This window comes from Hydra vulgaris, chromosome 13 (genome assembly GCF_038396675.1).
Source record: "Hydra vulgaris chromosome 13, alternate assembly HydraT2T_AEP".
Taxonomy (NCBI): domain Eukaryota; kingdom Metazoa; phylum Cnidaria; class Hydrozoa; order Anthoathecata; family Hydridae; genus Hydra; species Hydra vulgaris.
In genome coordinates this window covers 50,407,501-50,430,451 of record NC_088932.1, presented here as the reverse complement: position 1 = coordinate 50,430,451, position 22,951 = coordinate 50,407,501, and the positions used below count along the sequence as shown (strand labels likewise).

At 26.8% G+C, this 22,951-nt stretch overlaps 1 protein-coding gene and 2 long non-coding RNA genes across 4 annotated transcripts in view; all 3 read right to left on the bottom strand.

The window, feature by feature from the left end:
* Window positions 1-8,754: 8,754 nt before the first annotated feature.
* LOC136090286 (uncharacterized) lies at window positions 8,755-9,439 on the bottom strand. The gene is made up of 3 exons (XR_010643313.1): window positions 9,301-9,439; window positions 8,946-8,999; window positions 8,755-8,860 (listed from the first exon to the last, which is right to left on the bottom strand). It is a non-coding gene; the product is annotated as an uncharacterized LOC136090286 (long non-coding RNA).
* Window positions 9,440-10,655: 1,216 nt separating this feature from the next.
* LOC136090285 (uncharacterized) lies at window positions 10,656-11,752 on the bottom strand. Its single transcript, XR_010643312.1, has 3 exons — window positions 11,667-11,752; window positions 10,831-10,888; window positions 10,656-10,745 (listed from the first exon to the last, which is right to left on the bottom strand). It is a non-coding gene; the product is annotated as an uncharacterized LOC136090285 (long non-coding RNA).
* A 5,369-nt stretch (window positions 11,753-17,121) lies between these two features.
* LOC100205101 (atrial natriuretic peptide receptor 1) overlaps window positions 17,122-22,951 on the bottom strand; it is a 48,380-nt gene continuing 42,550 nt past the window's right edge. For both annotated transcript variants that reach the window (XM_065816587.1, XM_065816588.1), the window contains exons 11-15: window positions 21,866-22,027; window positions 19,332-19,774; window positions 19,182-19,250; window positions 18,123-18,297; window positions 17,122-18,042 (exon numbers count right to left, since the gene is read on the bottom strand). In XM_065816587.1, the coding sequence (XP_065672659.1) occupies window positions 17,744-18,042; window positions 18,123-18,297; window positions 19,182-19,250; window positions 19,332-19,774; window positions 21,866-22,027 (1,148 nt within the window). In that variant the 3' untranslated portion in view covers window positions 17,122-17,743. The remainder of the gene's footprint in view (window positions 18,043-18,122; window positions 18,298-19,181; window positions 19,251-19,331; window positions 19,775-21,865; window positions 22,028-22,951) is intronic.

Below are 22,951 nucleotides of genomic sequence, written 5' to 3'. Positions count from 1 at the left end.
CTATTCGTTTAACAAACAGCGCTATTCGTTAAATAAATAATACTATTCGTAAAACGAATAGTATAGGTCCTCATAAAACTTTGGTCAATAGATGTACTATTTGCTATTTGTTCCACTATTCGTTAAAATACAGTTTAAAGTTTAAGAAAGTTTTAACGATTGCTAAACGAATAATTTACTTCGAACATTATTAGCGATTTGTTAAATTCTATCTAGACCTTAATAATGTTAGGAACACAATTAATTCAGTTGGAATATCGGCACGAAGGAATTTACGTGAGAACGAGGGTAAAATTTGTAGCGCTAAACGTAAAAATCGTAAAAAATGTAAAAAAAAAAAATTTTGTCTTTAAAAAAAACAAAAAGAATTTGGTCGATCAAAATCAAAATTTGGTAAAACAAGTTTATACCATAGGTAAGGTGCACGATAGGCAAGACAAAATTGATTAAAATTTGTTTGACAAAATGGGCTCTTTAAAAAAATTTTTTAAGAGTATATTTGTTGCTGGGTTTTAAACTGAAAAGATCTTTAAAAACTGGGGGGAGATGGGGGGGATAGATTGTTTTTCCACATATAAACAAAGCATAAAATTTTCATTTCAATAAAATAAAGTTTACAATGAGAAAAACAATCAGCCAAGTTAATTATGCAAATTGCTCGTTTCTGACAGCGATAAAGACGATGTAATTTACTGTTTTCAGTACTTCCCCAGGCAATATTAGCGTAGTTTATGTAGCAGTGAATAAATGAGAAAAAGTTGTCTTAAGTTTTTCTTATTGAGATAAGTTCGAGCTTTGTATAAAACTCCAACGTTTTAGAGACTTTAGTGCATACATAATTAATATGTTGATTCCAAGTAATGTTCTCATCGAGATAAACACCTAAGAATTTAATAACGCAGTCTCTTTTTATTTCAATTTCATTAATAAAGGTTTGAGGCAAGTTTGAGCGTAAAAAATTTTTTTTCCTAAACAAATAAAAGAGAATCCATTTAGTTTTGTCATTATTTAATGTTAATTTATTGGATTTAAACCCGTGGGATAAAAGTTTAAGTACTTTATTTACGGTGGCAAAAAATTTACCAACAACAAATTGTTTTCTTTTTGTTAAGTAACTTCTGAACCACCTTAACACTTGGTTATTTACTCCATAGTATTTCAGTTTTTCGAGTAGGATGTGATGGTCAACCGTATTGAAGGCCTTCAATAGGTCGATAAAGATACCTAATATATATTTTGATTGTTCAAAAGATTTTGAAATTTCATTTATGAATTGGATAACTGCATGCTCTGTTGAGCTATCCTTTTTAAAACCAAATTGATTAACAAGTCTTTTGAAAACAAAATTTATTATCAAGGTGTTTATATATTCTGTTGCATATAATTCTTTCTAGGATTTTTGAAAATACAGAGAGCACAGAGATGGGGCGATAATTAGTTATTTGGGATTGGTCACCTTTTTTATAAATAGGTGTAACTTTGGCAATTGTTAATTGTTCCGGAAAAATTCCTTGTTTAATTGAGGCATTGAAAACTTCGAAAAGAACATCTTTAGCTGCTTATAGTAATCTTTAATCACGTTTCCATTTATTTCGTCTGGTCCACATGGTTTATTTTTTTAATAGATTTGAACGCCTTTTCAAATTCTTCAATTGATAAATCAGAGGATATGCACTTATCCAAGGGTTATAAGACCAAATAAAGTTCTAATAATAGGAATCTTATTTAATAGTTTAGGACATATTTTTTTTTAGGTGCTTCAAGAAGTCCTTACGATCTTATCACAGAGCACCGCGGATTTAATCGGAAGTTCACGCCTCTTTCCGAACCGATGAAGCAAAACTTGCCCAGAGGTGGGGCTTGAGCTACGGATCCTTTGTTTCTGAGGCAAGTACGCTATCACTGCGCCACGGCTGCTTTCAGTAAACAATTTATTAAATTTATGTGATATAGCGTTTGGTTCAAATATATTAGCGTTATCAATTTTAATCATTTGTGGCAGAAAACCAAAGCGTGATTTTTGTTTTCCTGTAATTTCCGTCATTATTTCCCAACTGCGTTTAGTATTATTGTTGAATTAGTTAGGTAATTGCAAGTAATAATTTTTTTTTAAGATTTTACAAATTTTCTTGAATAAATATTTATAGTTTTTGTAAATTTTTTTGTTTGCAGTTGCTTTTGTTTTCAGAAAATTTATGGATAACTTATGATTGATTTTGGAAGATTTTTTAAACCCCTTGGTAATCTAAGGAGAATTTAAACTCTTAGATTTTGCTATTATTTCAACTATGGGAAAGCTATCGTTTGCATTATCATTAATGTTAATATTATTCCAATGGAGTAAAGATAGTTGGTCTTAATTTGAATAAATTAAGGTTTTTAAAATACCTTTTTTCATACCATTATTAAAAATATCAGTTGAAATAATATTATCGATTAAAGTCGCTGAGTTTATAGTTACTCTGGATGGGCGAATGATGAGAGGGATTTCACAGCGATTGATAAAGGGAACACATTTCAAAAAATTATTCGTAAAAAAATTTCTTTCTTTAACTGATTCTTTCTGCTCAGAGGTTTTAGCATAAAATGACATAATTTTCAATTTATATCCAAGATGAAGAATGTACTCAAAGCGTCTTATCCAAAGGTGAATAGGTGAAAGGCCAAAAGATAAAGCTTCTTTATTAACAGGGGTAGATCTAATCAATTTAATGTTATTCATCTCTGTTGGCTTTGCTGAACATACATTACACCTTTGAGAAGAGGTAGTACTTGTCAGTGCATTAACAACTTTTCCATCAAACATAGTCAAATCAAAATTATACTTTATAATTGCTGTCATCGTAGACGAATCAGCCGGTTCTGACTCTAAACTTACTACAAATGGTTCAAGTTTCTGAATCTCAATTCGTAATCGTTCCTCTTCTTCTTTAATTAGCACACCTGTTTCCTTTTTGTACTGCAAACATACTAGTCTGCAGAAATGTGTACTAGATATCACTGTATCATTAACAGCCAGTTTAAGAGGCACAATAGATGTTTGGAAAATACTCTCTTCATTTTTAATAACTTCATCTCGAGTTGTATCTAAATATTTCTGTTTATACAGACTCTGGCTAGACGCTCCATCAAAACCGCCTTTAAAATGCATCATTCCATGTTAATTGATATCTTTAACCGATAATTCAGAAAATATTTTGTTGCAACTATTTAGACTCAAGATTCTACACAGTGTGTGATTAATAAGAGATTGAAGGGAGCAAACTGCAGATGTTTCTGAAAAAGTCATATTATCAGGATAGCATTTCTTTTTTTCAATTAAAATTTTATGAAGATAAATGTTTATTAGACAGATAGAGGTTTGCATTTTGTAATAAGGAGCTATTTCTGATTATCTGGTATTGTTCATCGGACAGATAACATTGAATATTTAGGCTGAGAGTATCTTCAACTTTCATTTTAACAGGTTCAAGAATAGACATGTTTATCCTAATTTCATTTGCTTTATCTGGGTCCAAAGCCTTCTTTACTATAAAAATAAAATTATTTCTATTAATGTTGGATTCAGTTGCTGCACTTTTTAAAGAAGCTAAGGCCAGTGCTTCGTGATTGTTTTCAGCTAAATGGGCAATTTTAGCTCTTTTGCTTCTTTCACTAAGATTTTCCCAAACTTTATTTTTTCTACCTGGACCTTCTTTAAATTTAATTCTTTTAACAAGATCGGGTAAAAACTCCTCCTGTAAATAGAAACTTAATTAAATAGAATGATTCCATAAAGAAAATTATTAACAAATAACTCTGTTTCTTTACCTGAGCCAAACATCTTCTTTTAAAATCAATCTGTCATAGTTTCTATTATGCTTATCTAACTTAGCTCCCACTTTTACTTTAAAAACAGACAACTTATTCTTTAAGTTGGAAGCTCTGATTTATCGTAGTCATCTTCATGAAGGTTATAAACATTTAAAACTTCTTTAAACAAAGATTCAAGCAGATTAACTTTATTGAAACCTAGCTCTTTAATTTTTTGAAGAAGATCAATTTTTTTCATGTTTTATATATTATCTATAACATAACACACAAAAGTTATCAATAGTTTAACATTTATTGTCATTTACATTATAGCTTAATTGTTACAAGTATTTTGAAAATCCATATATATATATATATATATATATATATATATATATATATATATATATATATATATATATATATATATATATATATATATATATATATATATATATATATATATATATATATATATGAGCAATAAAAAAATTACTTATCCAATTTTTTTATATTTTACACAGTGTTTTTATCTCTAAAGACTCATCAGGATTAAAAAAATTTGATAAGTGATTTTCTGCTAATTTATAATAGCTCTGTTTTTTAAAAAACATTGAGCACTCTATTTTGAAGAATACATTTGAAACTATTTGTACAACCTTTTATCGTATACTCGCTGAATATAATATTTAGCGAGTAAATGATAAAAGCTATTTTAGATTGAAGCAAATTGGAGCAGGTGAATTTTATTCCATTAAATGGTGTATTGCTGACAGTACTCAAAAACACTAAATTCAGTGTGGAGTTATGCGAAACATTTTTGTTCTTGTACCACAAATAATGTGTTCCTAATAAAAAAAAAAAATTTTAATATTTTTCTTCATGCTGAGTAATAGCTTAAACCTTATAATCTTTAGAAAAAAATCATTCATTTATATTGTGAATTGACACAATTTTAATAAATTAATAAAAAATACTAACACTTTAAGTACTATGTTTCCATAAAATAAATTTTTAAAACTGACTATTTTATCGAACATTTCCGGTTTTTTTCCGTCATAAAAAAGCATTAATAAAGTGCTTCAAATTAACACATAACCTTGCAATGGCTTCAAAAAAAGTTTTAAATTGTTATGCATCTGGCATCTTACCATCATTAAAAGTTATTTGTATTTAGAAACTAAAGACTTTATTTTTTTCCTTTTTTGCAACTTTTTAAGGATTTTGAGCCACTATGCGCCAGCAAGTAGCCGGTAACAACAACTAATCAATAAGTATTTTGTTTGATTATTTTTTATTTCAATTGTTAAAACTTCTTTGTCGCTATCAGAAACGCTCAAATCGCCTCTAAAAACAAACCTTAGTGTTTCGTGCGCGTAAATTAAAATTTCACCACCTCGTTTGTCTCTCCATAGAAATAATATTTAAATGCGGAATTTGAAAATTACTATTTAGATCTTTTGATGTAATCCACCTTTCTGTTAAGCATATTATATTAAAAAGGTTCTTTGTTTCTTCTAGTAGATTTAAAAGTTTTTCAAAGTTACTATTTGACTTCTTATTTTGAGGTGGAGAATTCTGATTTGATTCGAATTTTTTCAATAACATTCTTAACAAGATGCTCTTCTAGTTCGCTTGAAAAAATATACCAGCAATTACTTTTTTTAAATTGTATTCGATTTTTCTATCAAATCAAATCAAATCAATATATTTTCACTTTAATAATTACTGTATATATACAATCGTGCGGGACATTTACAAACAGTTATAAACTGACGACGTGTAAAGACCTATGATTGTATAAATTATAGCATAATAATAATAATGATAATAATAATAAGTAATAACAATAACAATAATAGTAATAAATAAAAATAATAATATTAAATACAGTAATATAAAAAAGTATAATCTGTATAATATATTTTACTATATATACAGTGCCGGTTTTAGCACTACCAGCGCCCTGGGCGAGATTTCTACGGCGCCCCTAGCTCAATTTAACCCCATTCAAAAAAAAAAAAGGGTAAAATAACCAATTAGTTTCGCCCCTTTATATTCGGCGCCCTGGGCCATCGCCCAACCAGGCCCTATCCTAACGCCGCCACTGTATATATAGATATATATTTTACTATATATTTATCTATATATCATTAATATAATGCAAAATAAAAAATATAAAAATCATAATAATATCAATAATAAAAAATATAACAGGTGAAAAGAAAGAAAGAAATTTGAGAGAAGTTTAACGACTTGGAAAGGAAAGTCAAAGAAGGAGAAGTCCAAGAAGAGTTTTGCTATGTACCAGAATTTTTTAAGCATAGTATTTTATAAGGAAATAGAAATATTGAATATGCATTAAAGTATAATAAAAAGAATTAAAAAAAAAATTGTTATAAAGAATTAAGCGGGGCGATTACATAGAAAATAGTTTATTGTTTATTGATTACATGTTACGTGGTTTAGTAACAATGCCAAAAGTTTTAGAGCCATATAAACTTTACAGGATGATGAAAATGAGGGTATTTGGTTGTGACTAAATGAATATTTATATATTTTTATACTTTATTTTTAGAGTTTTATATTTTTATTTTATTAGTTTTATATTTTTATTTCTATATTTCGGTTTTATATTGTTATTATTATTTTTTATTTTTATTTATGAGTTTTATACTTTTAGTATATTAAAAAATTAGTTATAGAGAATAGCTCGGGGGTGATTGCATAACTGATAGTTCATTGATTATTTTTATTAAGGATAAACTTTTTTACATGGGTTATGAAGGCATTTCTATTTGCCATTTTGGAGAATATTTTTTTAGTTTCAACAGGAAGAGAGTTCCAACAGTGAAATAATTGATACTTGATTGACTTTATGCCATACTTATGTGTTTGTTTTAAAGGCTTAGAGAGACTACAATAAGATACAGACTTAAGTTTACAACTATAAATATCATTTGTGAACTTAAAGTAGCTAGTGAAGCAGCTGGGCGTATTATTGTGGACAATGTCCCATACTAGAACACAGTTTGATAAGTAGATAAGTTCGTCAAGCTTTAAAATTTTAGAAAGATTATATAGTATGTCAGAACTAAAACTGTTAGGTTGAAAGTGAATTATTCTTAAAGATTTATTCTGGAGGTTTATAAGGTTTTTTGTATAAATGGATGAAACTTGTCCCCATATCTGACAACCAAAGCGTAGATGGGAGTTAAAATAGCATACCAAATATTCAAAAGGGTTTTGTAATTCACAAAATGCCTTATTTTAGTAAGCATTCCATTTGCTCGACTTTGTTTGATATGGATTCAATTTGTTGAATGAACAAAAGATTTTCAACTAATGATATGCCCAGATATTTTATTTTATCTACAATATTTAGTTTTTGACCGCTAATTCTAAAATTAAGTTTTTTGGTAATTTTTTTGCCTTGAGGTTTAAATAGAACTAATTCAGTTTTTTGACATTTAAAGTTATTTTGTTTGATCGCAACCATTGAACCAGTGATGCCAGGTCATAATTTAGGTACTTATTTAGCTTTTTTAAAGACTTATCTACAATCAGAAGGTTAGTTTCATCAGCAAAATGGTACACCTTTGAGTAATTAATACAAGTGTTTAAATCATTTATGTAAATAAGGAAAAGAAGAGGGGACCCAGATTTGAACCCTGAGGAACACCTATAGACGTAAACTTAGTAGTGGATGAGATATTACCAATAGTAAAACTTGGTGGACGATGGTTTAGATATGACTTAAACCAGTTCAGAGCAATTCCCCTTAGACCATAATGATACAGCTTTTATAATAGAATTTCATGGTTGACAGTATCAAAAGCTTTTTGCAGATCAACAAACCATCAATAACATATCAATAATGTTTTCGTTAAAGTTGATGTTTTCGTTTATTTCTTCAATTTCTTTTTCAATTTTTTTGATTTTAATTACATTTTCATTAGCATTGGTCTCAAGCTCTCAGGTGTCAAGCTTGCCCAATCTTTCGTTTATAGTTTTCAGATTTCCACGTATTATGTCTAAAACTGTTTGTTCGTGTTTTTTGAACACAGCTTCGGTTTCTTTTTTAAACTCATTAAACATTTCTTTTTTAAACTCGCCAAACATTTTCTTTATTTCTTGAAGAGTCAATGCCATATTGATATATAAGGATGCTGAGTTGATTTATAAAAAGATATGTATTTATGTTTATAGGTTTTTGGAACTTTTTTTTTTTTTTCAGTTTAAGCGCTTCCTTTCAGTTTAAGCGCTTTTTTCAGTTTGAAAATTAGTATTAAAAATATTTTCACTGAATAATAATATGAACTACGTAATTCATATTACTATTCAGTGAAAATATTTTTACATATGTATATATACACTACCGTACATAATCTTAGAACGGTCGTACTTTTCGAAATAAGATACCATAGTTTTACTTACTATTGGGAGATGAGTCTACCTGAATTATATGTTATCTTCCTTTTTATTAGGTTTACAAAAACAAAAAAAGTATTACGTGACATTTAGGTGACTTTTTGGTCCCCATGAAATGACCAATTCACGAGATTTATGGACGTGTTTTTCACGTTACTTTTGGCACGTGATATTTAGGTAACTTTTTGGTCCCCATGAACTGTCTAAAAGACGTGAATTTCGCGTTAATTTTGGCACGTAATATTTAAGTAATAATTATGCTTTATAAAAACGAAGTGTTTGGATTCGTGTAAAGAAAAAATACTCATCGTCGAGGAAATATTTAATACGTATTAAAGTACATGGTTTTATTAGTCAGTATATTAGTTCTTGACATAAACATTTTGAATTTGTAATAAAAGCTGCACTTTTGTTAAAATATCCTTCTTATATCCAATAAGTAATGAGTGCAAAGACATAGATCTGCAACTTACGAAGAGCACGCTTCGATCCACAAAGAGCGCACTTTAAACTTAATCTAACGAATCAGTCGATATATTCCCCCATAAAAGCACGCTCCAAACATAATCTAACGAATCAGTCGATATTTTCTCCTATAAGAGTACGCATCAAACTTTATCTAATGAATCAGATTTAGCTGAAAAGAAACGAATAAAATCTTAAATAATAATATGATTATTTAATAATTATCTTAAATCACAAACTTTTAAAACAAATCTTACTTGGTAAGTTGCCAACCATTTTGGCAACAAAATTTTTTATTTGTTTTCTTTTATCTAAATCATTAAATAATTTTAAGAAAACAATACTACATACAATGTAGAAAAATAAAAAAAGTCATTTGCCTTCTAACTTTATACTCTTATTGCTAAAAAATAAATAAGGATTTAATAAAAAAAGACATAACAAAAAAGTCGACAGATAAATAAAAAAAAGAAGTACAAAATAATAAATACAAGTCTAAAAAAATATTTTTTATCTATATATATCTATATCTAATATCTGTCTATAGATAAATATATATCTATATATAAAGTTAATAACGATGTGCGTGATTAGAAAAAGACCTTTACTCACCTTATGTGATAACATCTGATTAAATAATTTGTTTTCTTTGTTTTCCATCTTCTTATATTTGCACTTGTTTCTGCATTAACTTGTTCATACATTAACTCACTAGATGCAAAGGTGACAGCCCACGAAGTTGCTTTAAATGAATAATCTACAAAGTTTTGAACATTAAATGTAATTTTAGAATGCACACAGAAAAATTATAACAATTTTTAAAAATGTAATACTCCTAATTACTACCTAATTTATCTACCCCTAATTATATATAATATATTAAGTATAAAACTAAAAGTATGTATAATAAGTTATTGTCAAATTAGGTCACCAATAAATACCGAGTGCTGAAAATTCAACTCAGAATCAAGTTGCATTCTCCAACAAGATATGAACTAAATTAAATTCTTGCTACAGGGTGCAATCAAAAAAGAAGACGAAGAGAGGGAAAAGTGAATTTTCTTAAACTTTAAAAGTTAAAAGGTTATTGTGTCTTACTACAGAATGATATTCCTATGCAATAACATAACAATACCATTCGATCTTTCTAGTCAATAATATTTTATACAGAACTTATCATTTGTCATGTAGTTAAATAAATTTAATATTAAATAGTCTAAAATATTATATAATAGGGTAGAAAAAAAAGGGTTTGATCTTTTGCATGTTGCAATATGAGAATTATCTGCCATACGTTAAACAATTTTTAACTAAGCTTTGTAATATATTTATTAAACCTAAATTGATAAAACTTAGATATAAAATAATATAATATGTTTAGATAAAATATTATATGTGATATTTTATTTTTGTCAAAAATGCATTGCGATGTTATAAGATATCTTATACCCTGATACTTTTTTTATTATTATAAAACTACAATGCAAAATAATTATATTATTATAAAAGTATAATAAAAAGTAATTACAATAATGAATATATAAACTACATATTTCATATAACCATTGTATTTAAAAAATTTAGAAAATTGTTTGTGGAAAATATCCTGAAAAAATTCAGAATATTTTCCCCCTAATTTTTCCCTTAATTTTGCATTCAGCCAAGTTGATGACAATAATATATACTTTAACTTGCATGTATGGAAAACTTTTCGGATATTTAGAATAAGATAAATTTCAGAAAAATATCCGGTATTCCGGGAATATCCCACAAAAAAAATCCCTGAAACTCAATTATAAAAAAATAGTAAATAAAATAAAGAATATCTTTCCAAGTTTCTAATCATAGGTTATTGAGAATAAAAAAAGATCCAAAATACACAATATTTTGGCAATGTAAATTTCATGCTTCAATCAAGTAAAATTGTCACCTGGACGAGGTCAGCTAAAATATACATGATTGAAACGTGAAGGAAACTGGGTAAGAGCATGCATCAAACTTTATCTAATGAATAAGTCGATATTTTCTCCAATAATAGCTAGCGACACCAAATTTAGCTAAAAAGAAACAAATAAAAACTTAAATAATAATATGATTATTAAATAATTATCTTAAATCACATATTTTTAACACAAGTCTTACATGGTGAGTCGCCAACTGTTTTGGCAACAAGATTTTCTGGTGTTGCTATTTCTTTGATCTAAATCATGAAACAATTTTTTAAAAAAGCAAAGCTATATTTGAGAGAAACTTGCTTTGCATATTGGAAAGTTGTCAACATCGAAAGATAAGTATAATGCAGTTTCAAATACAATAGCATCATAATCATCTTTTTGTGGGGAAAACATTGAACAAATCCGCGTTAATAACCTGTTTTATATTGTACATAATAACAATAGTAATAAAAGTCATATAATATATACAATAATAATTTCATAAATACAATTCAAATATATATACTAATCATATAACATTTAAATAATATAAAAAAATGAAATAAATAAGTATTAACCTTTTTAAACAAGTAAAGAACAAGATCAAGATGTCATATATTACAAAAAGATAAAGTATATAATAATAATATATACATATATCAATAATAAATAACATAACACATTTGTTTATTGATATTATCTTGAAGAAATTCTTTAATCTTGTTGATAAAATTTTTATCAACAAGATTAAAGAATTTCTTCAAGATAATATTTATATTAAAAACCAAATAATAGAAGAAAATCTATTTTTGGTTTTTATCTAATCGACTCTTGAGCAATAATGTATGCAGAAGTTCTACAGACATTATTATTGCTCAAGAATCAAGAATAAGTTCTGCTAGAACTTATAATTTGTCCATGTAGCTTACTTAATTTGATATTAAATTCGTTATAACCTAACTTATTTTGTACTAAATTAAGTAAGCAAAATGGACAAATTCGCCAGTCTAAAATATTTTATCATAAAGTAGAAAAAAAGCATACCTTGTATTTGAGTTTAATCTTATTTGTGTGGCAAATAGGGACGCTTGGTACTAATTTATTTAACTTAATTTGATGTAATTTGGATACGCAGTGGCTACGGGTACGTCTAGACGTATTATGCGGGTAGACGTATTATACGGGTAGACGTATTATACGTATTATACGTATTATACGGGTAATACGTATTATACGGGTTATACGTATTATACGGGTACGTCTAGACGTATTATACGGGTACGTCTAGACGTATAAACCTTCCTACCGCGTCCGAATGTTTGGACGTATCTTTAACTTTTTTCTGTTAGGAATACGTCTAAATATTTCTACCGCACCCGAATGTTTGGACGTATCTTTAACTTTTTTAGTTAGGAATACGTCTAAACCTTCCTACCGCGTCCGAAAGTTTGGACGTATCTTTAATTTTTTTTGTTAGGAATACGTCTAGACGTACCCGTAGCCACTGCGATTTGGATACCCAGTGGGCACAGGACGTAAAAAAGACGTCTTTTAAACGTCTTTTGAACGTTTTAGACGTCTTTTAAACGTTCAAAAGACGTCTTATTTAGGTCCTGTGCCCACTGGGTATTATATATTACAACTTAAAATATATTGGATTATTTAGTTCTGTTTTAAATGCATTGCGTTATAAGATATTATATAGACCAATTTTTTTTTTTAATTATGATTAAACTACAATAAAAATTAATTATATCATCATAAAAGTAAAATAATTATAACTAATATAATGAATACAAAAACTATACTATAAAAAAATAAATAATATAATAAAAAATATTATTTTATATTTCTTATAACAGGTTTTTATTAAGAATAAAAAAAGTTCCGTTAGACGCGATATTTTGGCACGTAACATTCACGTAACTTTCACGTAAAATAGTAACCTGGACGAAGTCACCTAAAATACACGTGATTGAAACGTGAATAAAACGTTGCGTGCCTACTGGGTAAGTCCGATTAGATTAATTTATAATTTGCTTGCCTTTTAATTACCCTTATCGACAATAACCGCCATACATAATCTTGGAATTCTATTTAACGACATATCCAATTTGTCGAAGTCAATTTTATGCCACAAACTAATCAGTTTTTTCCACATTTATGAACCATTCGTCTTTGACATTACTTTTAATTCGGGAGGCTAAATCATTTTATCTAATATTTGATCGTTATCGAAATCAGTCAAATAACTTAAACAAGTTTTAAAAAATATGTTTTAGAAGCTTCAATTCATTTTCTTTTGAAAAAAATAATAGCTTCTCATTAACCCATCTTTCCAAAGCTGTAGCATAATTTTTTAAGTGTGCAAGTAAACTACTTTTGTAATTACAATTTTCACAAAGTCACCTGTGGCATTCACACCTTAACACTACACCTACCACGTTTTACAGTCAATAATACACACTATTTTATCATATATTAAACGATTTTTATTTCCAGACAATCAATCTTATCTTGAAACCAAAGATTTAAAACTTTGACACGTCGCACAGTGGAGTATTTCAAAGTAAAAGTCGATCAAAAGTCGATTACAAGAATTTTGTAAATGTATACTCTTAGCTATATATCAAGAAAGGTTTATAAAGGCTACATCACTAAATAACAATTTTAGTGTTGCCCACGCCTCCTTCCAGGTATTACAGTAGTTAAAACTCGGACTTCGCGTGAGCTTTTTGTATTTGTTTTTTACGCTTCCAGTCAAACACAACTTTTAAAAGTATTATTTATGCTTGTATACTGTAAAACCTTGAATAAATCACAATGAACATTGAAGAAGAAGGTATGCACATACAAAATAAATGTATAGTTTCTTCATTTTACTTAACAAAGTGAGATTTTTGTTAATATATATTCGAGACTAAAAACGTTAGGTTTTTTTTTGTAAATACTATATTCAAAGTTGTTTTCGTATATGAATTAAGCCGAATTAAGCTAAGATTTTTTATGTAACTTTAACATTAGTTATTCTAGTTGAGATTTTTGAAACAAAATGTTCCACATAAATCTTCCATTTTTTAAAATTTAACTTTGATTAAATAATACAACAAAAACATTGTTTTTTGAACAAAAACTTATTTCTTTTTTTTTTTCAGAATCCCAACCAATGATGAAAGAGATGACTAGAAAAGAACTCTACGATGTTATGAAACAATACCCAAAGAAAAAAATTGATGACAAATTTGTTTTTTTAGAAGATCATCGCAAAATTATTACAAAATGTACTGAAAATGAACAAAGTTGACTAAAAAACGGCTTAAATACTTTTAAGTTTCATTTTAAACAAAAATGGATAGCTGCTAACAGCATAGAAGAACATTTTTTGAAGCGCAATGAACTATAGCTCAATGCTATTATAAGTTTACCCACCTGTATAATAAAAAGACCTGGTCGACCATCAAAAGATTTCGAGGTGTTGAGTTCGCCAAGGAAGAGACGTAGAAAAAAAGCTTTGAGGGACCAACTAACCTATGCTGCCCAAATGAGTCAGCATGATGCAGGACATTGTGACGCGTCCTGAATAATAAAAGATATTAGCTGTTTACCGGAAAAAGCAAAAAAATATAGAGAAAACTTTTAGTTCAATTCCATTCAGACGAATATTATAAAAAAACACACACCATCGGAAGCATTATTGATTTTTATGGAAGCCGATATGACAAGGAGACAATATGAAATAATTCATGCAGCCAACACAAATATTTATCCATGTTTTTCTCTTTTATAAAGAATCAAAAAAACAATGTTATCCACCGCAAGAGGCAATGACAGTTTCAGAAACGTGTTGTGAAATTAAACTACAAAATATTCTAGACCACTCATCTAGACGCTTGTGTGAATATTTAGATGAAGTTTTGGAAACCTTAAACGAAGAAGAAAGAAGCAGTTTAGAGTATTATCAAAATGGGATTGTGATGGCTTACAGCAGCAAACATTTATACAAAAATTCCAAAATAGTACAGATAGTAACTCTAACATTTTTTAAAGCTTATTTGTGGCTCTACGGCTTATATGCCATATTGGTAGCCAGAAGATTATTTGGCAAAACCCAGTGCCCTCTTCTACAAGATATTGTCACCCAATACGAATTTGTTTTATCCATGAAACTAAAGATATAACAAATAAAGAAATCTATCAGATCAAAGAAAAAACTTAAAAAGAAATGTCTCAAATCAAATAAAAAACTTAAGAAAAACTGAAATACCGAAGTTTTTTGGTGGTATTATACATATAAAGTATACCTTAGCATTTACAATGGTTGATGCAAAAGTATGCAATGCTGCAGCCAACATTTTAACCCTTCCATGTAATATCGATAAACCTAAATTTGGTTTATCGATATTACATGCAAGGATTAGATTAGATTACATTTATCATACCACATTCCCATAAATAATGGCTAGCGAGAACACAAGATGATAAAATAATTGTGGCCGAAACAAAAAAAACATACAAAACAAATTCAAAGAGAAAATGGGGCGGATATTCCAACTGCAGGTTTCGAAAATACTAATGATGGCAATACATCAAGAAGATTTTCCTCAGATCCTCAAACCTCATTCTGCACTACAGGAGTTAACATTGGACTTATTAAGAATTGTAGTATCATTTTGGAAACCTTGTCAAGTAGGTATAAAATAGATATCAACAAATTTGAAAAGTTTGCAGAACTGACAGCAGAACTTTATGTTGAAATTTTTGGATGGTACCCAATGATTACTACAATGCACAAGATATTGAGACATGGTACCACAATAATTGACCAAGCAATATTGCCTATTGGTCAATTATCGGAAGAAGGCAGCTGAGGCTCAAAAGGGATATCCTCAACAGACTTCTGTTAAGTTCCGATCCTTTGTTGAGCAGTGCTAGAAAGAGGCTCAAGAATAAAATAAATTCTGTTTATTTTATTTAGAGTTCTTGCTACCAGAAACATTGAACAAACAACAACAATATGAAGAGGAGGCATGTAACGAAAATGAATCAGATTAGTGTCTATTTTTTATCGTTTTTTAAGTATATCTTTTTATTTCATTTTTTTTTCCACCTTTATAGTAGGGTTTATTTCACCTTTATAGTATGTGTATTTGCGTATTTCCTTTTTTTTTAAATTTGTTTGTATTTGCATCACTTTTTTTAAACATTTTTACTCCTAAGGCATTTAATGTTTTAATTGAAGTTTAACACTTTATATTGTCGTTTAGTTGTTTTTTTTAAACTTCTTTTTGTATGGTTTATATGCAAAAGAGTGTTTTGGGTAAAAAAACCTGCCCAATTATTTTAAATATTATATTACGATTTCAAACTGCTTTTTATTGTTTATCTAATCGATAAAAGCCAAAAAATAATTTTGATCAACTTTTGACCTTAAATACTCCACTGTGCGTCGGTCTGCGTTTACAGTCATTGATGGTCCTTTTTTTATGTAGTTTTTCCCACTTCAGCATTTTTATTATTCTTATGATTTCTATCAAAGCATTTTAACCAAAATATTTTTAAATTATCTAATACAGCAAAAATAAACATAAAAAATAGCTAAACAAAAAATAGCATTAAAAAAAAAAAGTTAATGCCATTCGAATAATTATGAATGGTAGTGTGTACATATGTGTGTATATATATATATATATATATATATATATATATATATATATATATATATATATATATATATATATATATATATTACTGCTCTGTTCTTTAAGAACACACACATATATATATATAATTATATATACATATATATATAATTTATTATTGCTCTGTTCCTTAAGAACATTGAGCACTCGGTTTGTAGAATATACTAACATAATTTATTTATATACATATATATATATATATATATATATATATATATATATATATATATATATATATATATATATATATATATATATATATATATATATATATATATAAATATATAGATAGAGAACTATACATTTTCAAAATGGCTGATTGTTTAACTATACGATTATACAGCTTGATTTAGCAAGAAATCTATTTAATCAATATATATAGCTAAAAATGTATTACAAAATTTTAAAATTAGATAATTTAATGCGGGTAAGCATTACTATTTTTTTGGTTTGTTTAAGTCTAAGAAATAACGCGGAATAACACTAAACGATACAGCTCTCCACTGTCTTTCTCACCAATGACGCATTAAACCACATATCTCTCAGTTTTGAAGTCAGTAATCTGACCATTGGGTCAAGGCTGCTAAATGATTATTGGCATTGACAGATAAGAAACAAGAAAAACTTGGTTAAAATATTTAAAATTGCAGTGATAAAAAGTAAAAAAAGAGGAATAGATACAAGGTTCTTTATAGCTTAAGAAAAAGAAATTCTTGCTTTTTCTAGTCTACAATAACGCAAAACAGGAAAAGTTTGGAGGTAAAAAAATTTCTCTTTAACTTCCTAATAAAAAGATATCATTTAATATGACATCATTGGTTTAAAAATATCATTTACACTAGCGTTAAAAAAAACAATAAGCACTAACCCTTAGAGGGCACAAAGAATTTTATTTACAATTGATTAAAAACAAAGTAAAACTAAGATATTTATAAAGAAATCTTTGAGAAGTTATTTAACAAAAGCAAATAAGATAAAATTGAAAAAATAGCATTTTAAAAATAGGCGTTTTTCTATTAATCTACTCGACTAGAAAACCGACGAGAAGACTAGTTTTAAAACTAAATTAAAAAAAAATGCAGAAATTATATAAAAATATGTGCAAATAAATATTTAAACATTGAAATCGCACAATCAACAGGATAATCAAATGCATCAAAACATTTAAATTTCGTGTTGTTCTATGTAGTACCATTTCAAAGATTCTTTGTTGTATTTTCATTTTACAGTATAAAAACTATAAATTGAAGCCTGAGATTATTTGTTTGTACAACATGTCTTTTGCGGAATTCGTGATGAATCTAAAAGCCTCAAGTTCTACTTGGTTAAGGGTATCATCCGAACAATTAGGGCTTTCTTTTAAGGCTATCTTGCAAAATCTATGCAATATCCAACTAGCATTGATTTAAAGTGCTTGAAACATCATTTGAAGTCGTGCATTTCAAGTCCTACAGCTAAGCGGAGATCGGGTAGCTCCTTATCAAAACCAACCTTTCCTGTTAGGAAATATGTGTGAATTGTTCCTTTCCCTTTCATAGATACGGCTCCTCTATCTTGAAGTAAATAATCGCCTAATTCATCTAAAAGTTTTTTGCACTCAGGGCTAACATGAACTCGCAATGCAAGGCCACTAGACTCCATACGTGATGCATAATTAACAGTGTCACCAAATAAGCAATATCGAGGCATTTTTAAACCAACAACACCGGCCACAACCGAACCTAAATTTAATTTAAACATTTATTTTGTTAAGGTTTTTTTTTTTTTTTTTTAAAAAAATGCATAAAAGTAAAAAGGTTACCAGAATGTATTCCGATTCTTAATTGAAGATGATGATCTGGGACATGTCTAACCCTAAAAGATACGATATGATGTAGCAAGTCTAATGACATTGTAGCTATTTCTCCCGCGTGCAAAATTCCATTTTTTGTTGGAAGTCCAGAAACAACCATATACGCGTCACCAATTGTTTCTACCTTTACATAAAATTCAAACAAATTTTATTTTAAAAGATATCTAAAATTCATAGCAACCACCTTTTTTTCATCTAGGAAATAAACAGTTTAACAAAAGTAAATAAATTTATATAAAAGAAAATAAAAGTATATTTGTCTTGTATTTATAAACAAATACTATTATAGCATTTAAAAGTTTTTTGCAATTCAAGTTGCTTTCAGCAGTAAAATGGACACACTGATAGTATAAGCGTTCACAGATATATAGGGGAAAACGGGGCAAGATGGAATATGAAGCTAGGATAGTTTTTCACAACTTAAAAAAAAAAAAAAATTAAAAATCGGGGGAAACGAACCTGTATATGTCTTGTATTTTAAAACATAAATTGGTTTCTTTAAATATTGTTAAGATGAATTTATATGCATAAGTTTTTTTTTTACGAAAAAAATATTTTCTGTTAGGGTTATTAATAATCAGTGTTCTACGGGTGTATCTCGTTTAGGGATACTTTTTGGCAACACGTGTTTATTTTGCGATACTTAAGATTAAGTAGTTATTCGTATTTAAAATTTTATAAAGTGACAAAAAACGCATTGTTAGTTTACTTGCTATGCCAATCACGTGACCAGATGACAAATTTATGAATTTCTTATTTAAATTTTTTTTTTTATTTAAATTTAAATTTTTTTTTAAATTAAAATTAAAAAATTTTTTTTTTAATTAAATTTAAATTTAAAACTAATGCAGGAAATGAATCATTGTGATAAAAAAAAATACATACTGACAAAATATTATTGATTCATGACTGAAAGTTTTAAAAAACTTAGGATTTTCAAAATATTTGCCATCTTACCCCGTCTTACCCTACTAAAGTTACACTTCAATATAATAGTCTATTAAAAACCTTATAGACATCATAGTTATCGATGCATCTGTCAAAACAAGTATACAAATCATTAAGAAGATCAACAACCTAAAATAAAACTTACAGTTTCAAAATCATTATAATAGAAATTTATATAAAATATTAAAAAATAACACAAAAACACTCTACCTGCATTGGAGTACTCATTGATGCCAATGAGGTAAAACCTACAATATCAGAAAAGAATATCGTAACAGACTCAAAACTTTCAGCTGTAATTTGCTGACCGTTTTTTAATTGTTCTGCAATTGATTTTGGTAACATTTTATACAAAAGTTCATCTGTTTTTGCTTTTTCAGCCTTGAGTTGACTTGTTCTTTCTTCAACTACATCCTCTAAATTATTTGTATATTTTTCCATCATTTTTATCATATTGTCCATTAAATTTCCACCATTACGCCCAGCAATTCGTTTTAATCGTGCACTTATTTTGTCGAAACTAGGCCTTTGATTAGGATAATCACTCCAACATTCATACATTAATGTGTAGTAATGTTCATGCAAATCTTCATCCAATATGATTTTTGGACGAAATGGAGGAGATTTTTTCTCTTGAACATTCTTTATGATATCTATAATATTTTGATATCAGATATAATTCTATAATACTTTTCGACCGCAAGAATATTTAAAAAGATAGGTTGTAATGTAAAATTTAAACTAGTAAACAACTGACGATTGTCAACTTTTCAAGTAAAATAAAAATAAGGACCAAGAAACAACTTTTTAAAAAAATTGTATTGAATTGTAAATAACTGAAAAAATAAAAAAATAGAGTTATAAATAGCTACAGATTCGTTTACTAGTTTTTCATTTTTAGATATGACTTCATGATTTTCATGATTGACTTGAAACATATTATGACTAGAAGAAAGTCTCTATTCAAAAAATTCGGATTTTTTTTATTAAAATATTTTCTTTTGATAAAAATAAGACCACAATATGATAAAAATATAACTCAAACAATTAAAAGTACTTAAATATATATATATATATATATATATATATATATATATATATATATATATATATATATGTATATATATATATATATATATATATATATATATATATATATATATATATATATATATATATATATATATATATATATATGTATATATATATAAATACATCTATAAAAGTACTAATAATTTCTGCAGTATTCCTGCAGATTTATTTTGGCACTGCACTAATATGTTTTTTACACTTTTACACTTACAATAAAATTTAAATATATAATACATATACACACACATAATTTAATTTAAATATATAATATATATACACACATAACATTTATACGAATATAATATTAATATAATGTATTAAAAATAAATTTAGATTTCAATGGAACTTGAATGTAAGCAGAAGTTTCAGTCAAAAATAGTTAGTCAAAAATAGGCCAATGTATTAAAACTATTATTAAATCCAGTTTTTAATCAGAAAGGCAATTTTGAAAATTTGAATCCTATAATATTTTAATACTAAATTAAATTTAATTAAACATGAATCCTATAATATTTTAATACTATATTTAATTTAATTAAACATGAATCCTATAATATTTTAATACTAAATTTAATGCTGCTGCCGTTACTCATTTGTGAGTGTTTGATTCGGAAGTCACACCAGCCATTATACCCTAGTTAATAGCAAGAAAGAGTTGCAACACTTTTTGTATCAGAATATATGAACAAAAGCGTATGCAAATATCTAACTTATGTAAACTTCAAACTATGTAATGTTAAAACATATATTAAGTTATACAGTATTACTTTTACTTTAAAATTGAATTGCAGCAAAATTTCCTTAATTTTGATTTATAGCATTTATTTGTCATTTTAAAAAGTCTTTTGTTTATTTAATAGTTTTGAAACTTTCATCAAATAATACACCAGTGGCTGAAGTGGTTAGGTCGCAGCATTCTGAAGTGAAATGTCGTGGTTCAAATCCTTACTCTTTCCCTTTTTTTAAAATCTTTTTCAATTTTTTAAAATAAAAAATAAAACATTTTTGAACTTCAATAAATATTTTTACTTTTATAAAAATTCACTTTTATTTATAAAGTTATTCTGTTTTTTTGTTTTTTAAATAGTGTTAAAAATTGGCAGCTTAGTGTGTTTTAGTGGCTGAAGTGGTTTGCTTGCTGCGTTACCAACATAAGTTATTAAAAGTAAAATGCATATTATGTAAAGAGATATTTTGTTAACAGGACAAAGCTGTCAATCATATGATACTTACCAGAATTAATTTTTAAGTAAGATAAGTCATGGGCATTCTTTACAGAGAAAGTTTTCTTACTAGTTCCATTTATTATGAACTATGGGGCATTTTGAAGACTTATAGAAATTCTTACAAATTTAGTATCTTACTTTAAAGCTGTTGTTTTATAAACTTTTTTAGTAGTAAACTATTAACTATTTAACTTAATTCAATTTAAATAAAATTTTTATACTTTATTCTATAAACATTTATTAGCTTTAAAAGCTTTCATTTAACTGCTTCACAAAAATTAAAAACATGTTGCTTTATTTCAATAGCTTTATTATTTATTATTCATTTATTAATGGTAATAAATAACTACATGTTATAAATACTTAATTTTAAACAATGTAAAGTATATATGTAACAATATAATACAACATCTAACAAAAAATTACCATGTATTTCTAAATCTTCAGAATTCTCTGCATAAGGATCACTCCTGTTAACAATTTCTGACATTATTATACCATAACTATAAATGTCTCCTTCTTTTGTTTTTCTTTTTCTTTGTCCACTTGCAATGTCTGTTATTAACTCTGGTGCAGTCCAAAGCATGTCTTTTCAAATAAAATAAAATAAAAATATATATATATATATATATGTATATATTTATATATGTATATATATATATATATATATATATATATATATATATATATATATATATATATATATATATATATATATATACACACATATATATATATATACATATATATATGTGTATATATTTATATATGTATATATATACATATACATGTCCAAAGCATGTCTTTTCAAATAAAATAAAATAAAAATATATATATATATATATGTATATATTTATATATGTATATATATATATATATATATATATAATATATATATATATATATATATATATATATATATATATATATACACACATATATATATATATACATATATATATGTGTATATATTTATATATATATATATATATATATATATATATATATATATATATATATATATATATATATATATATATATATATATATATATATATACACACATATATATATACATATATATATGTGTATATATTTATATATGTATATATATACATATACATCAAATTAAAAGGTTGATTGCCCAAACAAAAACACTTAGACAATAAATAAAGAAAAAACACTTTTTTCATGTTCTCTTTATTTAAATCAGTTAATATATGCTCACTCCTTGAATAATCTCTCTAACCAAGTCAGTCCTCCCTATTCAAGTCAGTCAATGTTGCACACTCCTTGCACGTTTTCTCTATTTACAATAGCCAATGTGTGTACACTCTGCTAGCAATTATTTCTTTGTAGTCAGTCAATGTATGTAAAGCCCACTGCACAAACCCCTTAATACTTCTGTCAATAAAACATATATTAAAAAAACTATAAAACAAAGCAAATAAAATTGAATAATACAAACAGTATAAAACAATAAAAAAATAAACCAGAAACATTCTAAATTTA